This window comes from Gadus macrocephalus, chromosome 1, assembly GCF_031168955.1.
Source record: "Gadus macrocephalus chromosome 1, ASM3116895v1".
NCBI lineage: Eukaryota > Metazoa > Chordata > Actinopteri > Gadiformes > Gadidae > Gadus > Gadus macrocephalus.
Window position 1 is genome coordinate 18,436,875 of NC_082382.1, and position 19,151 is coordinate 18,456,025.

Here is a 19,151-nt window from a genome sequence, read left to right on the forward strand (position 1 = left end):
CTGCCTCCATCTCCTGCTCTCTTCCTCCCTGTCGCTTTCCTCTTTCTGTCTTTTTGTTTCTCCCCCTCTGTTCCTCTTTCAGTCTCTCTCTCTATCCTCTTTCTGTCTCTCTCTGTTTCTCCCCAGTCCTTTCTTCTCTCTCAAATCCCTCTCTCTATCCCCTCGCTGTCAGTCTTTCTGTTTCTCCCCCCCAGTCTGTCTTTCTGTCTCTCCCATCCCTCTCTCTATCCTCTTTCTGTCTCTTTTATTTCTCCCCCTCTCTCTCTGTGGTTGATTCTTTAAAGCCTGAACTATCATCCTTGAGAACGTATCCTATAAAACGTAAATTCAATTTTATTAAAAAAAATATTTTGTACCTCTCTCAAGCTCCCAATATTTAAATATCTGTATTTGTACTGTGAGCGTCTAATAAAATCTAGCTGCAAGGATATGAATGAAATGATAAATCATGAGAATACAAGAGACAGGGGCTCAGTTATCTGGACAAACCACTTTATTTCTGATATGGGAACTATACACTGTACATTCAGTCACTGTAGTATATAAGCATAACTATTTTCAAACATAATCTCATAAAGACCTTTACTTTACATTATAGTCCGGTGTGAGGTGGGGGAGTTGGAGGTGGGGGGGGCGGGAGGGGGGTATAAAAAAGAAGAAGAAAAAGCTGTGAAAGGATGAGAGAGAGAGAGAGGGGGAGGACAGGAGATCAGTAAATAAGCCAAGCCTCCTTCTTCTTCTCATACTGTATATGTGGCATTAATAAATGGAGAGCTTACATTTACCTCTTAGATAAAAAATATTTCTAGAATGATGAGTGTATATAGCGTTAGCAGCAGCAGTAGGGCTAGTGGGATACAGGGGGCGAGGGTGGGGGGTTGGGGTCTTGGGGGGGGGGGGGTGGGGGGGGGGGGGGGTCTTGCACGGGTGGCGTAGTCTTGACCTTTAACCTGTCGTATTTTCCCTAGCACAGGTCAGCTTTTGGATACTGATGAAGATAATGTTAAAAATATATTTATATATATATATGAACTGGTGGGAAAAAAAAGCCATTCGATATAAAGACTACAGTAAAAAAAAAAGAAAAGAAAATGAAAACAGGTGAATAACATTGTGTGTATGTCAGGGGTATTCTTGTTTGAACTGCGATCATTTTTGTTTTCCCCCGAAACACCGTTCTCAGTTAAAAAACGTAAATTACAAAACATAACAAACAAATGAAAACAAGACAGCTATTGTAAGAAACAAATTCTTCTTTTTAAAAAGAAATGAAAACACCATGTACATATATTATACAATATTGTCAAATGAAAAAAATATTTACATTTGTAAATTGTTATTCAAATGTGGCTAGTATTTTGTCTACTTTGTCTTTATATGGACTATTATTGCTGCTTATTTTCCATTTTTTTTAGCAAAATCATTTTTGATTAGAAAACAACGTTGTTAAACTTACAATTTTCGCCTGAGGGAGTGCCAAAAGCCAAATGTTTTATTTTATTTTCTTGGCCTCACTGTTGTAGAAAACCATGCGCAAGGTAAACTACAGCAAGGACATCAAGTCCTCTGAGTGTAAAAACAACTAGAAAATGTACCAATTTAGGTCTGTTTTAAACTGCAGACTCTTAACAACGATGGACTTTGTCGTGTTGGTTAAGAAATAAGCTATAAATGTAAGCCCCTCTTTGCAATCAGCCCGCTCACCTCGAGGCAGGTTGACCAGATTGTGAATAAAAGGGAAGGCCTGTATATACAACCAAGAGAAACAATTAACCATCTCCCGCAACGGTACAAGTGGCTTTTTTTGTTTGTTTACTTTGTATGTATAGAAAAACGTCTTGCATGCATAATCATTGATTTGTAAAGGAAGCAAAAAAAAAAACACTCATTCAAAAAACTAAAAAAGCATTTCGCATCAAGCAATTATTAAGTTGTTTTCTTTCCAACGGTGAAAAGAAAGTCCAACACATACTGTCGAGAAACGTTTTTGTAAACTTGTTTGAGAAATACTGTTAGAAAAGAGCTGCTGAGCATGGTGATTGTTTCATTATTATTATTATTATTATTATGAGAAGGTTCTAGACTTCTTTAGTTTGAGCGCACTGACATCTCACTACAGTGTTAATCTTCACAGTAGCGGCACGCAGCTTTCGTTCGCACACGTGCACCAGCGACGCCGAGCTTTGCGACTCCAAGCCAGAGACGGTCGTCTTAGTGACGCTGAGCTATCAACGCTAAACCAGTGTCGCTAAGATAGCTTTGGTAGGTTAGCAACGCCAGCTAGCCTCGCTAAGTTAGCGACACTGAACTCTGGATGCCTAGCTCTGCGAGGACAGTGGCGACATCAGTGCTCCTGCTCTGGAAACCCATCGCCTACGTCCAGGCACTTGAGGTTGTCCAGCATTGCAATTTGAACGTTGTTTGTTTTTGTTTTTGTTGCCTGTGCAAAGTTGTGTGTTTTTTTACGATAAGGTCAATACTATTTATGATGTTTGTATAAAAAAAAAATCCTTAAATCTTTTCTCTCTCATCTAAGTAAAGACAGATAGCTTTATACTGCGTAACACAATAAACCTTTAAACGTACAGTATCAATGCCCGATATTGACTATATGGATAGCAAACCTTCTCAAATGTCATGCATAAAAATATAGTTTTCTATTGAAAAAGAGTGAACATAACAGACAAGCAATAAAATATCCCCACATTTAAACCATCAACAACCAAAACAAAATGGCATCAACACAAGGTACATGTAGACTGTGTGGAGCCCACTGTGTGATCGGAGCTGTTTTTAGATCTTCTTTTAAACAAAAATCGAAAATCTTATCAAAACCACTGGAGTTAACATGTTTGCTTCCGGGCTCTTTACTGACGTGTTTCACCCAAGTCTGTAATTATATCCATTTCGACAATCCCTCATGACTCGTGGAATTGGAATTAGGCTTGTGGGCTGGGGGGGAAATGATTGGAACGGTTTTTGCTGTTCATAATGATAATAATATATATTTTTTAATAATCCCAGACTGCATCACCAAGTAACTCCTTTCTTTTGTTTTTATTAAAATTTTTGTTTTAATTTAGTATGAAACTTTAATTTAGTCTTCATTTGGATGATTTTAACCAACTTATAGCATGTCAGTGGGGAGTTTCTTAGTTTTCTTTTTTAAGGAGATGACAGCGATCGTTGGATTGACGATGCGCTGTATCCCACCGGCTATGACAAAGTGCGATTCATTGATAAAAAGGAAGGAAATTAAACGAAACAAACACATACTTCTATTTACATACCATAATTTAATTAAAAATGAATGTTTTGTGGTTCCTGCTTAGGGCTTGACACAGCCAGTCCTAAAATGATAGCAATCGGCGATATAGCATTGACACAGATGTTTCCAATTCCAGTTGTCTTCAGAGATTAACACCTCGTTTCTGATGTCACAGGCTGCCTAACATGTATGTTTGCGTGGGTGTGTTCACGTGAATGTAGTGTTCTGGGACATCAGGAAGTGCTGAAAGAAAGGTTCTTGGACGGGAATACAGACTTTGCAAAACAGATCTCCACCCAAAAGCAAACTTTCTTAAACCCTTTCAAAAAAAGAAAAAGAAGAGAATTACAATTATGCGAATCGAGAATAGAAAGACGAATAAAATCGGAATCAAAGGTGATTAGACGTTCACACGTCGGTGAGCGGCTTCCTTCAGGACGTACAAACTATAGGTGGGGTGGCACTGTGGACACTGTGTCTGGCATTTTATCCTTGTGTTTTTTTTTGCTCATCTATCTCTTCTTGTCTGTGTCCTTGCATTCGTCTCCAAGCTCCGACAGCACAGAGAAACAACATCAACAACAACTTGTGTCTTTTTTTTCAATCTCTTTACATATCGCTGTGTAGTCTCTGGTAATCCTCGCGTGACTCCCCTCTGTGTTGTGGTGTAGGGGAGAGGATGGATGGATGGGGGGGGGGTTGAGGGGGTGGCAATTGAAGGATAACTGTGTGGGAGTGAAGGGATCCCAATCCCGGGTCAGGCCCCCCCCCCCCCCCTCCGTGACCCTCGCTGCTCCGTGCCGTCCACAGACGCCACCAAAAAGAGTTCGAGCACAGCACCGGTTCATAGTTCTTTCTCGTCGTCTCCATCGCCATCTATGATAGCACCGCGACGTCTCCCCCCTAAACCGGCGTTCGCCCCCCCCCCCCCCCCCCCCCCCCCCACACCGACGCAACTGAGCAACAACGCCTTGCCGGGCTCCTCTCATCATCGCCGGCCAGCTCTGTGTCTTTGATCAACAACAACAACTACTACCGTTATATTCAGTGCTCGTGTGGGCTACTAGTCATGTGTTCTTTTGGTCCCGCCCCCTGCCCGACAGACGTCTTTTAATGTCTCCCCGGTCTCTCTACCCCCCCCGGTCTCCACCCCTGTTTGATTCAGGAGAGCCCAAGCGTCGGTGGGGGTGGGGGGGTGTGTGTATAGGGACAGGCCCCCCGCCGGGCGTGAGCGGATTCACCGTACAAAACAAAAAAAGGGCAGTGGTCCGTCACGACCGGGGGCTGTCCCTCCTTGAGTTTGTGGGGCAAGAGAAGCCGTGGCGGAGGGGGGGAGAGGAGGTCGAGGTCCGAGAGGGGGAGAGGGAGAGGGAGGGGGTCCGGAGGGAGGTGATGATCGGTCGGTGTGTGACGAATGCGGCGATGCGAGGTGAGGAGGTGGAGCAGTGTCAGTTGCTGGTGGCGGCGGCGTGCTTGTGCGTGGGGGCGCCGTCCATGTTGGCGAGGACGGCCGACTTGGGCCACAGCTGCTGCTGCAGCTCCTTGACCACCCTCTCCAGGTGCTCCCGGGCCTCCCGCTCCAGCAGCAGGTCGGCCCGGAGCTGCTCGCGGTCGGCCTCGGCGTGCTGCAGCTTCATCTGGAGGTCCTCGATCTGGAACAGGGAGACACACTCGGTTCAATTGATGTTCAATGACTTTGTTCTCTGTTGAGGAGCTTGCTATGCTATTCTAGTTTTACAGCGCACCGAGACATGTCATGGCTTAGTGTTGGTCTCGACTTGGCATTTGACCTGGCACTTGGACTCCGAGTACTTCCATAGGGTTACTCATCTTGCACGTGGCTATAATGCTAGCACGCTAAATGGGGGAAGGGCACTTGAAAGTAGCCTGAGCTCTTCCCCCACACAGCTCTGATGCGATCAATCATGTGGTTATTTCAATTGTAAACTCAATTGGCCGAGGCCTTCCAATGCTGGCAGGCGGAGCAAAATCAGCTTGTTCGGTTTTGTCCCTTAAAGAAAAGAAAAATCGAATTTCTCTTTAATTTCTCTATTTTTAGAATCACTTAGAATGGTTACCCATCCCAAATCCAGGGGTATTTGCCACCCATGTTGCTAATCCGTCTCTTCTATTGTGACATTTCCCACTATAAGCGTTCCATACGTTTGCCACACTGTTCGAGGCACCATCCCAACACGGTTGTACAACATGCCAAAGGCATACACAAGCCTCCCCACTCACAGCATCTGACAAGCCTAAAAACAACCCTGTCTCCCAGTGCTGTCAGTTCTGTCACCGCATTTCCACCAGACAGGCCCCCAAGCCACAGCCAAACAATCAGCGATCCTCCACGGATGTACTTTCTAAATGACGGGTTTCCAAAATGGCAGTCTGGCGGCTCTGTGTGGACCGGGAGACAGCCAGACCGACACCCTTGTTTATTTTCATCTGATTGGCACCCTCCCTGCCTCCCCTTCCAATGTCTGTTCAGGATTCGGCTCTGACCTCCAACATAACCGCCCAAATAGCTATTCAAGACTAGAAACCCTATTCCTATTATTATTTATCGCCATATGTACCAATGGAGTGGAGTTATGGCTACTAGTTTACTGCCAGTTTAAATTAAATATAAATGATGATAACTAGAAGAAGGAGGCAGAAGAAATAACAGAGAATACTATGAAGCGAACAACTAATTATGAAACATTTAAAAGTTAAATAATAATTATATAAACACATATACACTCGATCATCTACAGAAAGGAATCCCAAAATGTCCAGCTCGACCAGAACAAAGACGTCTTCATGGGCGGCCGCGGAACTACCTTAGACGTGATGAGTACACCTCCAGGCTGGTAATCTGCAGATCTTGAGATCCTACTGGCCAGTTTGCCCGGTTTTGCCTAGCATTAGACCTGTCTCTGCACAACTAGAAGCACGGTGGCCAAGATCTACCTCAACGACTATTAAGTGACTCTGCAGGCATTACTCTGTGAACTCAAACACACAGTGTGCTCCGATGCATGTCATCAAGCAGCGTGTAGGGGTTAGACCGCAGACTTGAAACCCAGCACCTGTTGGTCGGGACTCTACACCCTGGTAATAAAGAAATACCCTGGCCTTACCCGCTGTGGGTAAGGCCAGGTAAAAAATAGCCAAAACGGAGGTTCACAGAACCAGCCATGCGTGCACATGAATGCTTGTCTGTGTGTGCGTGTGTGTGTGTACACTACGCACACCAGTACCCTGGCTTTACTCGCTGTGAAAAAATGAGGCTCAAAGAACCAGCCATAGATGCACGTGCATGTTTGGCTCTGGGCGTGTGTGTATCCGCGTGCGCGCGCGTGTGTGTGTGTAGTACACACCTGTGCCGAGTACTTGGCGCGCAGGCGGCCCGCCTCGCAGCCCTTGTCACAGACACGCAGCAGCCGCGCCTGCTCCAGCTCGCGCTTCAGGCGCACGCGCGACTCGTTCGCCTCCTTCATCTTCTTCTCGCTCTCGGCGCGCAGACGCTCGATCTCCTTGCGGAGGTTGCGTTTGGCCTCCGTCGCCTCGCGCAGCTTCTCCTTCTTGGCCACGCGCAGGAACTCCAGCTCCTGGTGCGGCAGAAACACACGCAGGGGGGGGGGGGACACGGCAGTGGGTTAGTGTCTGGACGAGTAGGGATGGAGCTGAGGCTCGTTCAAGTGAAAGGGGGATTTTTCGTTTGGTGTTGAAGTGTGCAATTCATAACTTTGTATTGAGTTTCAAGTGACTAACTTTCTGAATTGGCGGTTTGAATATTACTCAGAGAAGTGTGATGTCTTTCCACTGAGAATGAGTGTGAAGTGTGTGTGTGTGTGTGTGTGTGTGTGTGTGTGTGTGTGTGTGTGTGTGTGTGTGTGTGTGTGTGTGTGTGTGTGTGTGTGTGTGTGTGTGTGTGTGTGTGTGTGTGTGTGTGTGTGTGTGTGTGTGTCAAAACACGCCCGTAAGCTACTCATGGGAACCAAGAGTGAACGGCACACTTGTCTGTGATGGAGCCTTGTTGTTTCCTGAAGACAGATGCGTAGCAGCGCATGCCAACACCCACCCACCGCTGCCCCAGCGTTACATCTCGCTATTCGCTATATATAAATAAATATATTAATACATATATTCATGAACTATGAATAAATATGTTAATAAATGCCTCACATAAATGAATGGCTATAAATAACAGAAATATCCCCACTAGGAAGCGGGCTAAAGTCCCCTCCTATGACGGACCCATTCAGTGTGGGTGTTTTGGTCAGGCTCCAGGACTAAAATAAACCAGTGGAAGTCCAGGCTGTTCCACAACAGCCCGTCAACATCCTCTCTCATTGTTATCTCCTGCCTGGACCCAGGGGCCACAAGCTGCTCCTAGAAACAACTGCTGATTCCCTCCAGCCGGTGGGTTCCTGGTAGTGTGGGTACTGGGTGTCCCGACGTTCCTTTTGGCCCCTTCTACTGACTTAGGATGTGGGTCGTCTTAGGAGGCTTACGGACATGTGTGTATGTGTCTGTTTGCCTTGTGTGTGTGTGAGAGTGCCTTTTTTTTTTGTGTGCGTGAACATTTGTCTGTGTTTGTGTGTGTGTGTGCACGTGATTGTATTATTTGTGTATAGTGTTCCTACACAGTTTTCCTACAGTGTTCATACGTAACTTGTGTACAGTGTGAACATATCTTGTGTACTGTGTGTACGCATCTTGTGTACAGTGTGTGTACATATCTTGTGTACAGTGTGTGGTTATATCTCGTGTACAGTGTGTGTGTGTGTATATCTCGTGTACAGTGTGTTCACCGCTGGGTGTCAGTGTGCATCTCTCGTGGACAGCATGTACACTGCTAAGTGTGTCTCCATGTACCTGCTGCAGACTGCGCTTGGCCAGCAGGGCGGAGCCCAGCTTCTCCTCCTGCTTCACCCTCATCTTGACGACCTCGTGGAGGAAGCGCTCCTTGGACTCCTTGGAGTCCAGCCCCCCGTCCAAGGCCTGCCGCAGGGTCTCCAGCTCCGCCTCCAGCCCCGACTCCAGCGAGGCGGGGACGGGGCCCGTGGGGGCGGGTGGCGTCGGGGACGACTCGGCGGCGGCGGCGGCGGGGGTCGGCGCGGGGGTCAGGGGGGCGGGGGTGAGGGGGGCCGGCGGCCCGTGGGCCATCGGAGAGCTCAGGTCCTTGGCGGAGCCACACGAGGAGGTGAAGGAGGGCGAGGAGAGGGAGGAGAGCGAGGAGGTGACTGTCGGGGAGAGAAGGAGAAGGGGGGCGAGGAGGTGAGTGGGGTTGAGGTTTACCCGGCAGTGGACCGGATGTGGTCAGCAACACACGATGTATCCCAACCCCGATCACATTTAGAAACATGGCCGTGTACCCGCGGGTACACGGCCATGTTTCTAAATGTGATCGGGGGTTGGGATACATCGTCGGGGTTAGAGAACCGCTAGAGAACCGCCACTTACGTTCATCGCGGTTCTCCACCTCGATCTCCACCTCCGAGTCGTCCTGGGGGGGCTTGCAGACGGAGGAAGGGGGCGGGCAGCAGGGCTCTGGGACCAGGGGCACCAGAGGCAGCAGCAGGGGGGCCAGGGGTAGCAGCGGGTGCTGCTCCCCTCCGGTGGCCTTCCTCTTGCGGGGCCGGGCGGGGGCGTGGGCCTCCTCCCCGGGGGGCTCCCCTCCGCTGGGGTGGGAGGTGCTGGGGACGCACGGGGACACGGGCTCCGGGGCCTTGCCCAGGGGCTGCGGCGTGAGGGCGACGTTGGGGGCCACAGCGCTCTCCAAGGTCTTGAAGTTGTAGAAACTGAGGGGAAAGATGTTTTTTTAGTACTTTTTCGTTTTGTTTTCGTTTTTATACTGTACATATTTTTCTCCTTTTTCTTTTTCTCATTTTCTTATGGGTATATCCTCGTGGCTTGGCCACGTGCCAATTGTAGGAAGGAATTGAGAGAGAAAAACACACCGAGAGAGAGACATTTCAGTGTGGGTATGCAGGCACATTGTTGGGTTTGGACCTTCTCTGGAAACCGTCTCTTATCTCACTGACACGAACCAGCTGCTCCTCTGGCCCCCTCTACAGAGAGCCCTGTCAGCCATTTTGGATCAGAGTGTGGGGGGTGCGGTGGCCGGACTCACCCGTCTCTCAGCAGGGCCAGGGGCCGACCGGAGGGCTCCTTGTCTGCAGACGAGATGTTCGGGGACCAGGGTCTGAACGCTGAGGGCCTCTGCCTGGGCTGGATGCAGTTAAGACCCTGAAACACACACGCACACACACACACACACACACACACACACACACACACACACACACACACACACCCACACAGACACAGACACACACACACACACACACAGACACACACACACACACAATGAATACAAAGTACAAAACAAACACAGCTCGTAACAACACGAATATGGGTCCAATAGGTCGGGACAAAAAGCAAGTCATCAAAAATAGACTTTTACTTTCACTTGTATAGCACCTTTCATTGATAGAATCCCTGAGTGCTAATAATAATAATAATAATATAATTCATTGAATTTATATAGCGCTTTTTTTTCTGGAACCTCAAAGCGCTTACAGTGAAGGGGGGGGAACCTCACTAACCAAGGCAGTGGTTAGTGTGCAGTGTAAATGCTGCACTTCACACTTCATGAACACAGGCAAGGACATTTGGAGCTGTGAATTGTTGGGTATCGATCGTCGCGCGGGCCCATCTATCATGGTGTTTGGGTGATGTTGGGTTACAGTTCTCCCAGACCTCAGGAGGCGGGCTGGGTAAGGGAATACACAGAGCCTCCCCGACTGCTCTCTGGTTTCCCCTCGGCAGCGCAGCTCGGCAGGTCTAAATTTAAGCCCCGTCCCTCATCCGCCGTCCATCCGTCCTAAAGTTTGTCATGGCAGCACCCCAAATCGCATCCTAAAGTTTGTCATGGGAGGAGTGCAGCACCCCAAATCTCATCCTAAAGTTTGTCATGGGAGGAGTGCAGCACCCCAAATCTCATCCTAAAGTTTGTCATGGGAGGAGTGCAGCACCCCAAATCTCATTCTAAAGTTTGTCATGGCAGCACCCCAAATCGTATCCGTACCGACGACCACTGTGGAGTCGGGCCGTATGACTATCACAACAATCCGACTGTATTTACACCGTACGCCTAAGTTTTATCAAATCCGAGATTCACAGCGATATATTTCAGAGGTAGATTGAAGCCGTAAAGGAGACACATTGGGAAAATCAAAGAAAGCATAACTAAAAGAGACATGTTTTAAGATTTTTTTGATGTTTTCAAAAATATTCCCGGATGCAATGTACAAACGCAATAAAAAACCAAGACCTATTTAGCTCACCTTATTGGCAGAGGCGGAGAGGGAGCGTAGCCAATCGGGTGTCTTGTCCTTGTCAGCCAATGGGGGCGATGACAGGAAGTCTTCATGTTTCAATTTCTTGGCTGGAATGGGATCAGCTGCCTGGAAACAGAGAATAGAGAAGAGTTTAGAGATTAATATTTCGCTTTGAGTATTATATGGTCGCTTTGACATTCGCTTAGCATTTCAGGGTAATTCTCTAGTAGCTAGTTAATGCCACTGCCTGTTATTTTATGTTCACATTCTTTTTTTTCAAGAGAATGAAACAATGATTGCCTCCATGTGCCTGATAACGTGGGAGTGGCCGTGTATAAGTGCACTTGCTTGAACACATACAGGCAAACTAAGAACACACACACACACACACACACACACACACACACACACACACACACACACACACACACACTGTCTGTGAGTCTGTCTGACGGACAGACAAGGAGGGATCTGTTGTGACTATGATCTCATCTTCTTAGCTGTGGCTGTCACTGGCTGCCACACAAAGTTTGTGTGTGTGAGTTTGTGTGTGTGTGTGCCATATACACAAACACGCACGCACACAGGCACATACACAAACACATAAACAGCCATCGACTCGCACGATAAGGAAACTCATAGTACTCCACTTTATACTGTACATATACTGTATCCATTTCTGTTCAAGGTCAGGTGCTTAGGTTTCATTTCATTTAAATGTTCCCACACCCACACACACCCCAGGCAGAAGGGACATGCCCTGGTGGTCTGAAGGTCACACGCATGAGCGGAGGCCTGTACACCATGACACAACAGAACAAGAGCTGGGGGCGGGTGGTTTCACACATTATCAGCCTTCTCTCTCTTATTCCCCTTCTCCGTATTCTATCTCTCTCTGTTGCTCTTTCTATCTCTGCCTGTCCGTCTCTGTCTTTCTATCTGTCTATCTCTCTCTGTCTATCTCTGTCTCTACAAGTATGGTGGAAAGTCTGTCTCTATCGCTGTTTCAGCCATCTGTCTATCTTTATCTCTCTTACTCTCTCTCTATCTCCCCCCCCCCTTGTGTCTCTTTCTATTGGTTCTGGTGCATGTGTTTCTTGAAGGAATCCAATGTGGTGACGGTGGAGGGAGGTGGCGGCTGGTGTCCATCCACTGTACAGGTGGCAGCACTCTCCCTAGACACATTGCTTACTGTGTCTATACACACACACACACACACACACACACACACACACACACACACACACACACACACACACACACACACACACACACACACACACACACACACACACACACAAACCAAACACGTGCCTCATTTTGTTTCCAAAGAGACATCAACAGGTGGCCCTTTCTAATAGGAGTTAGTATCTCAACTTCCCTCCCACACTATAAACTCTCTCTCTCTCCCTCCCTCTCTCCTCCTCTGTCCATCTGTCTGCGTGACCATGTTGGGATCTTGCTGGCTGCCTGGCCCTCCTGTAACGGGAGACCGCGTTAAGCCGGCATAGTGGGGACAATAAGCGTGGCTAGACTGCGTGCTGACACCCGTGACACCCAGAGGATCACCAGGGTTACCTGGCAGTGGCTCAACCAGCTCACCAACAATCATATCCTCTGAGACGCATCATGACCAAACGGCCACTTGATGTTGATGTTCTATTTTTAAAACAGAGAAAAACGAGTTCCTTGGATTGACCTTCGTCCGGGCGTGGAGCTCACCTGTCTGACCGATAACGTTTACTCTGCTCTAGTGTTATACAGGTTGGACGACCTCTAAACGCTCTGAGCATACATGAGGTGGGGGCCACAAGGCACGGTAGACTTTGTTTAAAGGTATGCGTTGTTTAGTGTTCGGCTGTAGCCACATCGCTGCTGCGGGATGTGAGCGGATCGTATTATGATAGTGACGCGCTCATCATCTAAGCGTCTTTGCTATTCAAAAACGTGTTCAACATCAAGTTGTACTAAGGTGATGTGAGTATTTTGGTGTCAGGACGGCAGTAAAGGCCTCCCTTAGTAGGTCTAAGTGGGTCTTGTCTGGTGGTCTGGACCGAAGCGAACCAGGGGAATGCATTCGGTGCGCGGGTAGCGTAGCGGTGAAGCTAGCAACCGCATTGGGTTTGTAGTTGTAGGTCATGTCACACAAGATAATCCGCCCTGCATATTAGCATGGCTAGCCGGCTAGCGCGTCCACTGGGAGAGACAGACACACAGAGAGAGACAGAGAGAGAGAGAGGGTGAGAGTTAGCAGAGAAAGAATACTCTGCTAATCTGCCGGCACTGATACACACGCACACACACACACACTGGAGTCCCTAAGGCCTGAATGGGCCTATTGCACGTGCCCACTGGTGTCTTGTGGATTAACCATTGCCAGCGTCAACAGAACTCCTCGGAAGGAGGTGGGGGAGAGATAATCTTGAAACAGTGGATGACGTTTCGGGTCAACGATTGGCTGACTGAGCCAAGGGTGGTGGGGGGTGGGGCATTGGGGGGGGGTAATCTGTGTCTCTAGATTACAGAGCAGTTGGTCCCGATGGCGGCAAACCAAGACACACTGGGGGGGGGGAAGCAATGACTCGCAAAGACTGACAGATGGAGAGACAGACAGACAGAGAGGGAGACTTAAAAAAAAGGAAGAGCATTACAGAACCGGATAACATAACACAAACACACGCACACTCACAAACACACACTCAGCAAAGGCACAGGTGTTGGCACTCATGTACAACGATGCATCTGTCACTCTCAAATTCACTTCAACGTACACCATGTTGATATATATAAATACATATCTATATATTAGGCCTATTTGTAGATATGGATGTGTCTCCACATGTATATACTGTATGGACATTTATAAACATATTATCTATAAATATGTACCGATAATAAGCATACTTAGCCTTCATAAATGGCCTGATATCATTATAAGATACGACACAACAGCAAATGCGTCTGTCATTTAATTTAGAATCTATCATATTTAGGAGGGTTGGCTGATAGACCAAGACGCTGAAGAGATATGGAGGATATGACACCTCGAGGATAGGGTGCTCTAGAACCGCGAGCAACGCGGGTGCGCATGTGGTTAGATATAGGGGTCAGGCGGTGACTGGCTGTGTGTGTGTGTGTGTGTGTGTGTGTGTGTGTGTGTGTGTGTGTGTGTGTGTGTGTGTGTGTGTGTGTGTGTGTGTGTGTGTGTGTGTGTGTGTGTGTGTGTGTGTGTGTGTGTGTGAGTGTGACACTCATGCTCATACATGGAATCTCACACCCTGCTGTAGACATGGTATCTGTGTCACCCACCTCAGGCGGGCGCACACACACCAAACACGCACACGCACTTCACACACACAAACACATTCAGACACACACCATGGCCATACAAGGAGGCCAACCATGAGAAAGTCACAAAGCCTCCAGTCATGAGCTCTCTCAGCCGTGTGTGTGTGTGTCTGTCTGTGTGTGTTCGTAATGGTACATCTGTTCTTCAGTGCGTGTTGTCCTTGAGTTTGTGTGTCCTTACTCGATGTGTCTGTCCGTCTGTTTGTCTGCATGTCTGTCTGTCCGTGTGTGTAAGTGTGTGTCTATAAGTGAATGTGTCAGTCATAAGTATGTGTTTGTGTGGTTGTGTGTGTGTGGTTGTGTGTGTGTGTGTGTGTGTGTGTGTGTGTGTGTGTATGTGTGTCCGGATGGGTGTGTCAGCCAACAGCCTTCTCACTTTCTGAGAAAACCGTCTGTCTTTTGAAACTCTGCATTCTGCAGAAGACTTCCTCTGTCTGCTGGCTCCAGTCATCAATTCACACTACCTCTTAGTTTAACAAAACTCACAAACTGTCGCCTTCCCACGTTGATGTTCCCATGGTAGCATTTACTTTTGGATTCGATTGTTGCCTTCTAGGCGTTTCTCTAAGGATATTACGGCAGGTAGTTTGCTAGTTCTTATAGGATCAAATGCTAGCTGTTTAGCTTGTACTTATGGGATAATAATATGGTAGCTAGTTTTCTTATATTCATAAAATAAGATGGTAGCCTGTTAGCTTGTGATGTTAACACCTAGAATTGTATAAGTGGTAGTGAGCTTAAAAAGTGTGAAGCAACATTCCCAGGCCAGACATAGGATATTTATTGCTCTGTTTCCGCGGTAACCTCAAGTCTAGGCTGTCGCAGTTGCACAACCACCACAGGAAATGTGCCGAGATATTATAAAAAATAATATATAGATATATTGTGTTGCTGTTGAGCAGAAATAAGGACAAAGTTCACTTATTCGTATAGCATCTAATCAGTAAAGAAAAGGGGAGAGCAGGTTAAATAAAAAAATAATTAAATAAAAAAGTTGCCATTGTAAACACTAAGGCGAAACTTCCTCTGGCAATTTTTCAGCGGGGTAACTGAGAAGGCTTTGGTGTTGAGAAACACCGACTTGACAGGCAACAACACAACTAAAAGCCTTCCAGCGAAAATTGTCTAGCGATTCTCCTGGCAGGCGGCCAAGCTCTCTCTCCAGATAAGAAGAAAAGTGACACAATCAGCCATTTTTATCTCCTCTTCTTCCATTCCGTCTATCTGTAGCTCCCCGGTCACAACCAACAACTGGTGTCAGATAGAGGGGGGGGGGGGGGGGGGGGGGAACGTTCAACCGTTCTCAGCGAGCACTTGAATAGATTTTAATTATCTGAACTTTGGGTGTTGCCAAGTCTTTGTAGTTTTGACTCATCCTAAGCTTCTGAACTACTGAACTTAGGCAGCCGGTTGGTTAAACAGGTGTGCACAGTTTATTGTCATGGCACACCTCTCTGGTCTCCACCAATGAGGGGCCCTCGTCAAAAACATTGTACGATGTCCTTCTTTCCCTTTAGAGTCACAGCTCTGACCCTGGTGGAAGGGTCGGGGGTCAAATGTGGGGGCGGTTGGACAATGTGCGTTTTTTCACTTTCACAGAATTGCCACACATTGATGTTTTGTAAAGCCTTTGACTCAGAGCAGAACACCGCTGGCTGCTGAACCTGACAACGACCCTGGCCTACAGAATCCGGTTCCTGTTGAGCAAGGCTGGGTTTCCACGTCAGGCCGTCAGCAATGTGACAACATGTCAGAGGCTTAGTCTTTACTGCAGATGGATGGTTCGTGGCATTACGACGCGAAACAGGTTGTTTCAGCCCCGAGCCAACATCCACCGAGACTAAGACGCAGATAAAAGGGCCAGCAACCTGTTTGCTTCGCCGTCTGTTCCCCTGCAGGGAGAGCCCTACACCGCACCCTGCCTGTGACCTGGCTGAGACCTGCCCGGCAGTCTTGTGAAGGCGCCACACTTTTGAATAGGCTGGGCCCCTAGCCTGCAGGCTAGCTTAGCACTGAGAACCAGCTAAGGAAAGTAAATGGGGGCGGGGGGAGAGATATTTTTACTGCCACAACCGCAGAATAAAAATGCTAAACTAACAGGTGTCGCAACATGGCGTCCCTGTAGTATGTACCAAGGAGCAAGGCGACTGGCGATAAGGTCAAACTAGTTAGCCGTTGACCTTGGTGTTAACAAGCCAGCTGTGTGCGAGTCAAGCAACTGTTTGGTTTGTCGTCGGCTTCGACCGCTCTTTTGTGTGGTACACTGTAAATAGAGTCACGTCGGAGGGAGAGCAGAGAACTCGCATTGGATCTGCTTCAACGTGCTCATCTGAAAATACGCACTTGTGTCTGTAAATATATGTGTGTGCGCCATCCAAATCTCCCAACTGACATTGAGACTGTAAAAATTGAGTTTGGGGCAATGGCTGTGGAGAGTTGCACTCCTTCGAGATTTCTCGACTGTGCTCACAAATTACACACACGCCAACGCACACGCACAGTCGCACACACATACTGAAAACATACACGACTCCAATTTTGGCATCCCTGCCTGCCTGGCTATGGCTTTGGTGGCGGAACAATAGGGCTTCTGTGTTAAATAAAGAAAATGGCACAACACACACACACAGTGCAAAAGTACCACTACGGCACCATTCTACTGCAAAAAAGTGATACTGCAAGTATCACTTTTATCTTTTCTTCATTTTCAGAACTTTTTCCGGAAAAATGTTAAAACTGTATTGTGAAAAATGTTGAGGACTCCGGCACCGAAACTGAGCTGATTTGCTGACTACACTCGAAATGACCTCATATAAAATTCACTTTGATATGACGAAGGGCAATATATACTCCCCTATACTCAGCACATAAATGTGTGTGTGTGTGTGTGTGTGTGTGTGTGTGTGTGTGTGTGTGTGTGTGTGTGTGTGTGTGTGTGTGTGTGTGTGTGTGTCTGAGTGTGTATGGGAGAGGGGGGCGTGGGGTCAGTCTTTACCTGGACTTTATTTTCTTACTTTTGGAACATTTACGTTGGGAATGAAAGGAAGTAAGTATTGGCCTCGCTGGAGAGAAAGGTCTGTTCTCTTGTTATGTTAAGATACTCTAGCATTGACTATACATTTGAAGGCCCTTGTCACACAAGACATATGCGCAGTGTACATGTGTGTGTGTGTGTGTGTGTGTGTGTGTGTGTGTGTGTGTGTGTGTGTGTGTGTGTGTGTGTGTGTGTGTGTGTGTGTGTGTGTGTGTGTGTGTGTGTGTGTGCACGTGTGAGTGTGGTTCTGAGGCGGGCTGGGTGCATACAGCAGATGTTGAGGTCTTCTGTAATGTGCAAAAACAAGGGCATCCTCGGCCCTTACTTATCCTGTTAACCAGGAACACACCCACCCCCCACTCCTACTGAGCATGAGCAGAAGGAGCCGTGTGTGTGTGTGTGTGTGTGTGTGTGTGTGTGTGTGTGTGTGTGTGTGTGTGTGTGTGTGTGTGTGTGTGTGTGTGTGTGTGTGTGTGTGTGTGTGTGTGTGTGTGTGTGTGTGTGTGTGTTCCACAGTCCTAGCCAAAACAATCCCTAAGCTCTCATTTTATGTGGCAGGTTTCAAGAAAACATTCTATTTCCCTCCAAAACCGAAGGGCCCCATGGCTTTCTTTTCTTATGTATTTTTTTTTTCTTGCTCAAACTGAGAAGACAATGAATGCCGTTCTGGAGGGAAAATAAAACCCCACTCTGGACATTGTGCCTGTGACATGTGTTTTTTATGTTGCTCTGTTTTTTTTATTTTTAAATCTAACCACGGCCTTCGTTTCCAGGAAGGTAGGCCAGGGATGCTAGATATAACTACCAGCCGACCACCACGCCCTCCTCCTCCACCCCAACACATTTGTTGTTCCTTTGACAAGGCTAGACTAAAGGCTAGCAGCACCATGACCACCATCGTGGCGAAACGGGGGGGATGGATACAGGTAACGCTAGCGGCAACACAATGGAAAAACACAAACTAACAATCACGAGAAACGCTTAAATCATAAACCACACTTTGGAAACACAAAACACACACACACACACACACACACACACACACACACACACACACACACACACACACACACAGAGGAGGGGGACAGGATGGGATTGCAAAGAGGAAGGGGGTGGAGGGGGGAGGAAGAGCAGGGTCTCCATTTCCTCTCGCCAAATTTGCTTTGGCAAACGTTTCCGTGGGAACGGCGAGCGAGTCGCGCGGTTCTGCTCAGCAAGAACGAGCAGGGGGGGGGGGAGGCAAGTCGGGGTGGCCCACTGCGGTGGTGGTGGTGGTGGTGGTGTGGAGGCGGGGGAGGGGTTGGGGTAAGTAAATACAGCTGGACCTTTCCAGCTCTTTTCCCCACGCCAAGGCAGAACTCGAGCTCCTTGGGTCAGCTGTTTATAGAGGGATCCGATGCTAACACTAATGTGCTAATAGGCTAGGACGACGACGAGGGGTCTTGTTGTTTATGGGAAGATCTAATGCTAATATGCCAGGGAAACAACGGATGTTCATAGAAGAATCCAAGGCTAAAACCTTGCTAGGGCAACAAGGGCTGTTCATAGAAGGATCCAATGCTAATGCTATGCTGGCATCAAGTGCTGTTCATAGAAGGATCCAATGCTAATGCTAATACGCTAGCTAATACACTGATGCTAATAACATGCTACTGCTAACTGTGCTACTGCTAAGGACGAATCGACTACAAAGATGAACTACATTGGACTGTACTATACAACAGCTCAGAAAGAAGCTATCTATAGTAGTGTAGCTGTCGGTTGAATGGGGGCGTCTGTTTTTCTGCGGAAACGCATGGAAAAGACAGCGGTGGGAGCAGACTGGTGTTGGTCTGAGAGGAGCCAGCCGTTCCTAAATGGAGGAATAATTCTAGGAGCCGAGTGTAATGTCTCCTCCATGATCCAGCACAACAAATGTTTTATAGCCATCTAAAAGCAGGATGATTGAATTAGCTGTGCGTTGAAACTTTCTGACATACACTGTGCTCGCACACTAATGGACATTCATATCGATCTGTGTGTGTGTGTGTGTGTGTGTGTGTGTGTGTGTGTGTGTGTGTGTGTGTGTGTGTGTGTGTGTGTGTGTGTGTGTGTGTGTGTGTGTGTGTCCATGCACCGAGTGGCCATGCTTTGGCTTACTGTTAGTTAAGAACAAGTGACCACATTT

The 19,151-nt window shown here is 47.6% G+C and overlaps 1 protein-coding gene across 1 annotated transcript in view; it reads right to left on the reverse strand.

The window, feature by feature from the left end:
• Positions 1-470: 470 nt before the first annotated feature.
• skia (v-ski avian sarcoma viral oncogene homolog a) overlaps positions 471-19,151 on the reverse strand; it is a 50,561-nt gene continuing 31,880 nt past the window's right edge. Inside the window, exons 2-8 of the mRNA XM_060057040.1 lie at positions 10,609-10,728; positions 9,393-9,508; positions 8,723-9,060; positions 8,135-8,502; positions 6,634-6,864; positions 4,077-4,920; positions 471-3,853 (exon numbers count right to left, since the gene is read on the reverse strand). Coding sequence (XP_059913023.1) covers positions 4,717-4,920; positions 6,634-6,864; positions 8,135-8,502; positions 8,723-9,060; positions 9,393-9,508; positions 10,609-10,728 — 1,377 coding nt within the window. The 3' untranslated portion in view covers positions 471-3,853; positions 4,077-4,716. The remainder of the gene's footprint in view (positions 3,854-4,076; positions 4,921-6,633; positions 6,865-8,134; positions 8,503-8,722; positions 9,061-9,392; positions 9,509-10,608; positions 10,729-19,151) is intronic.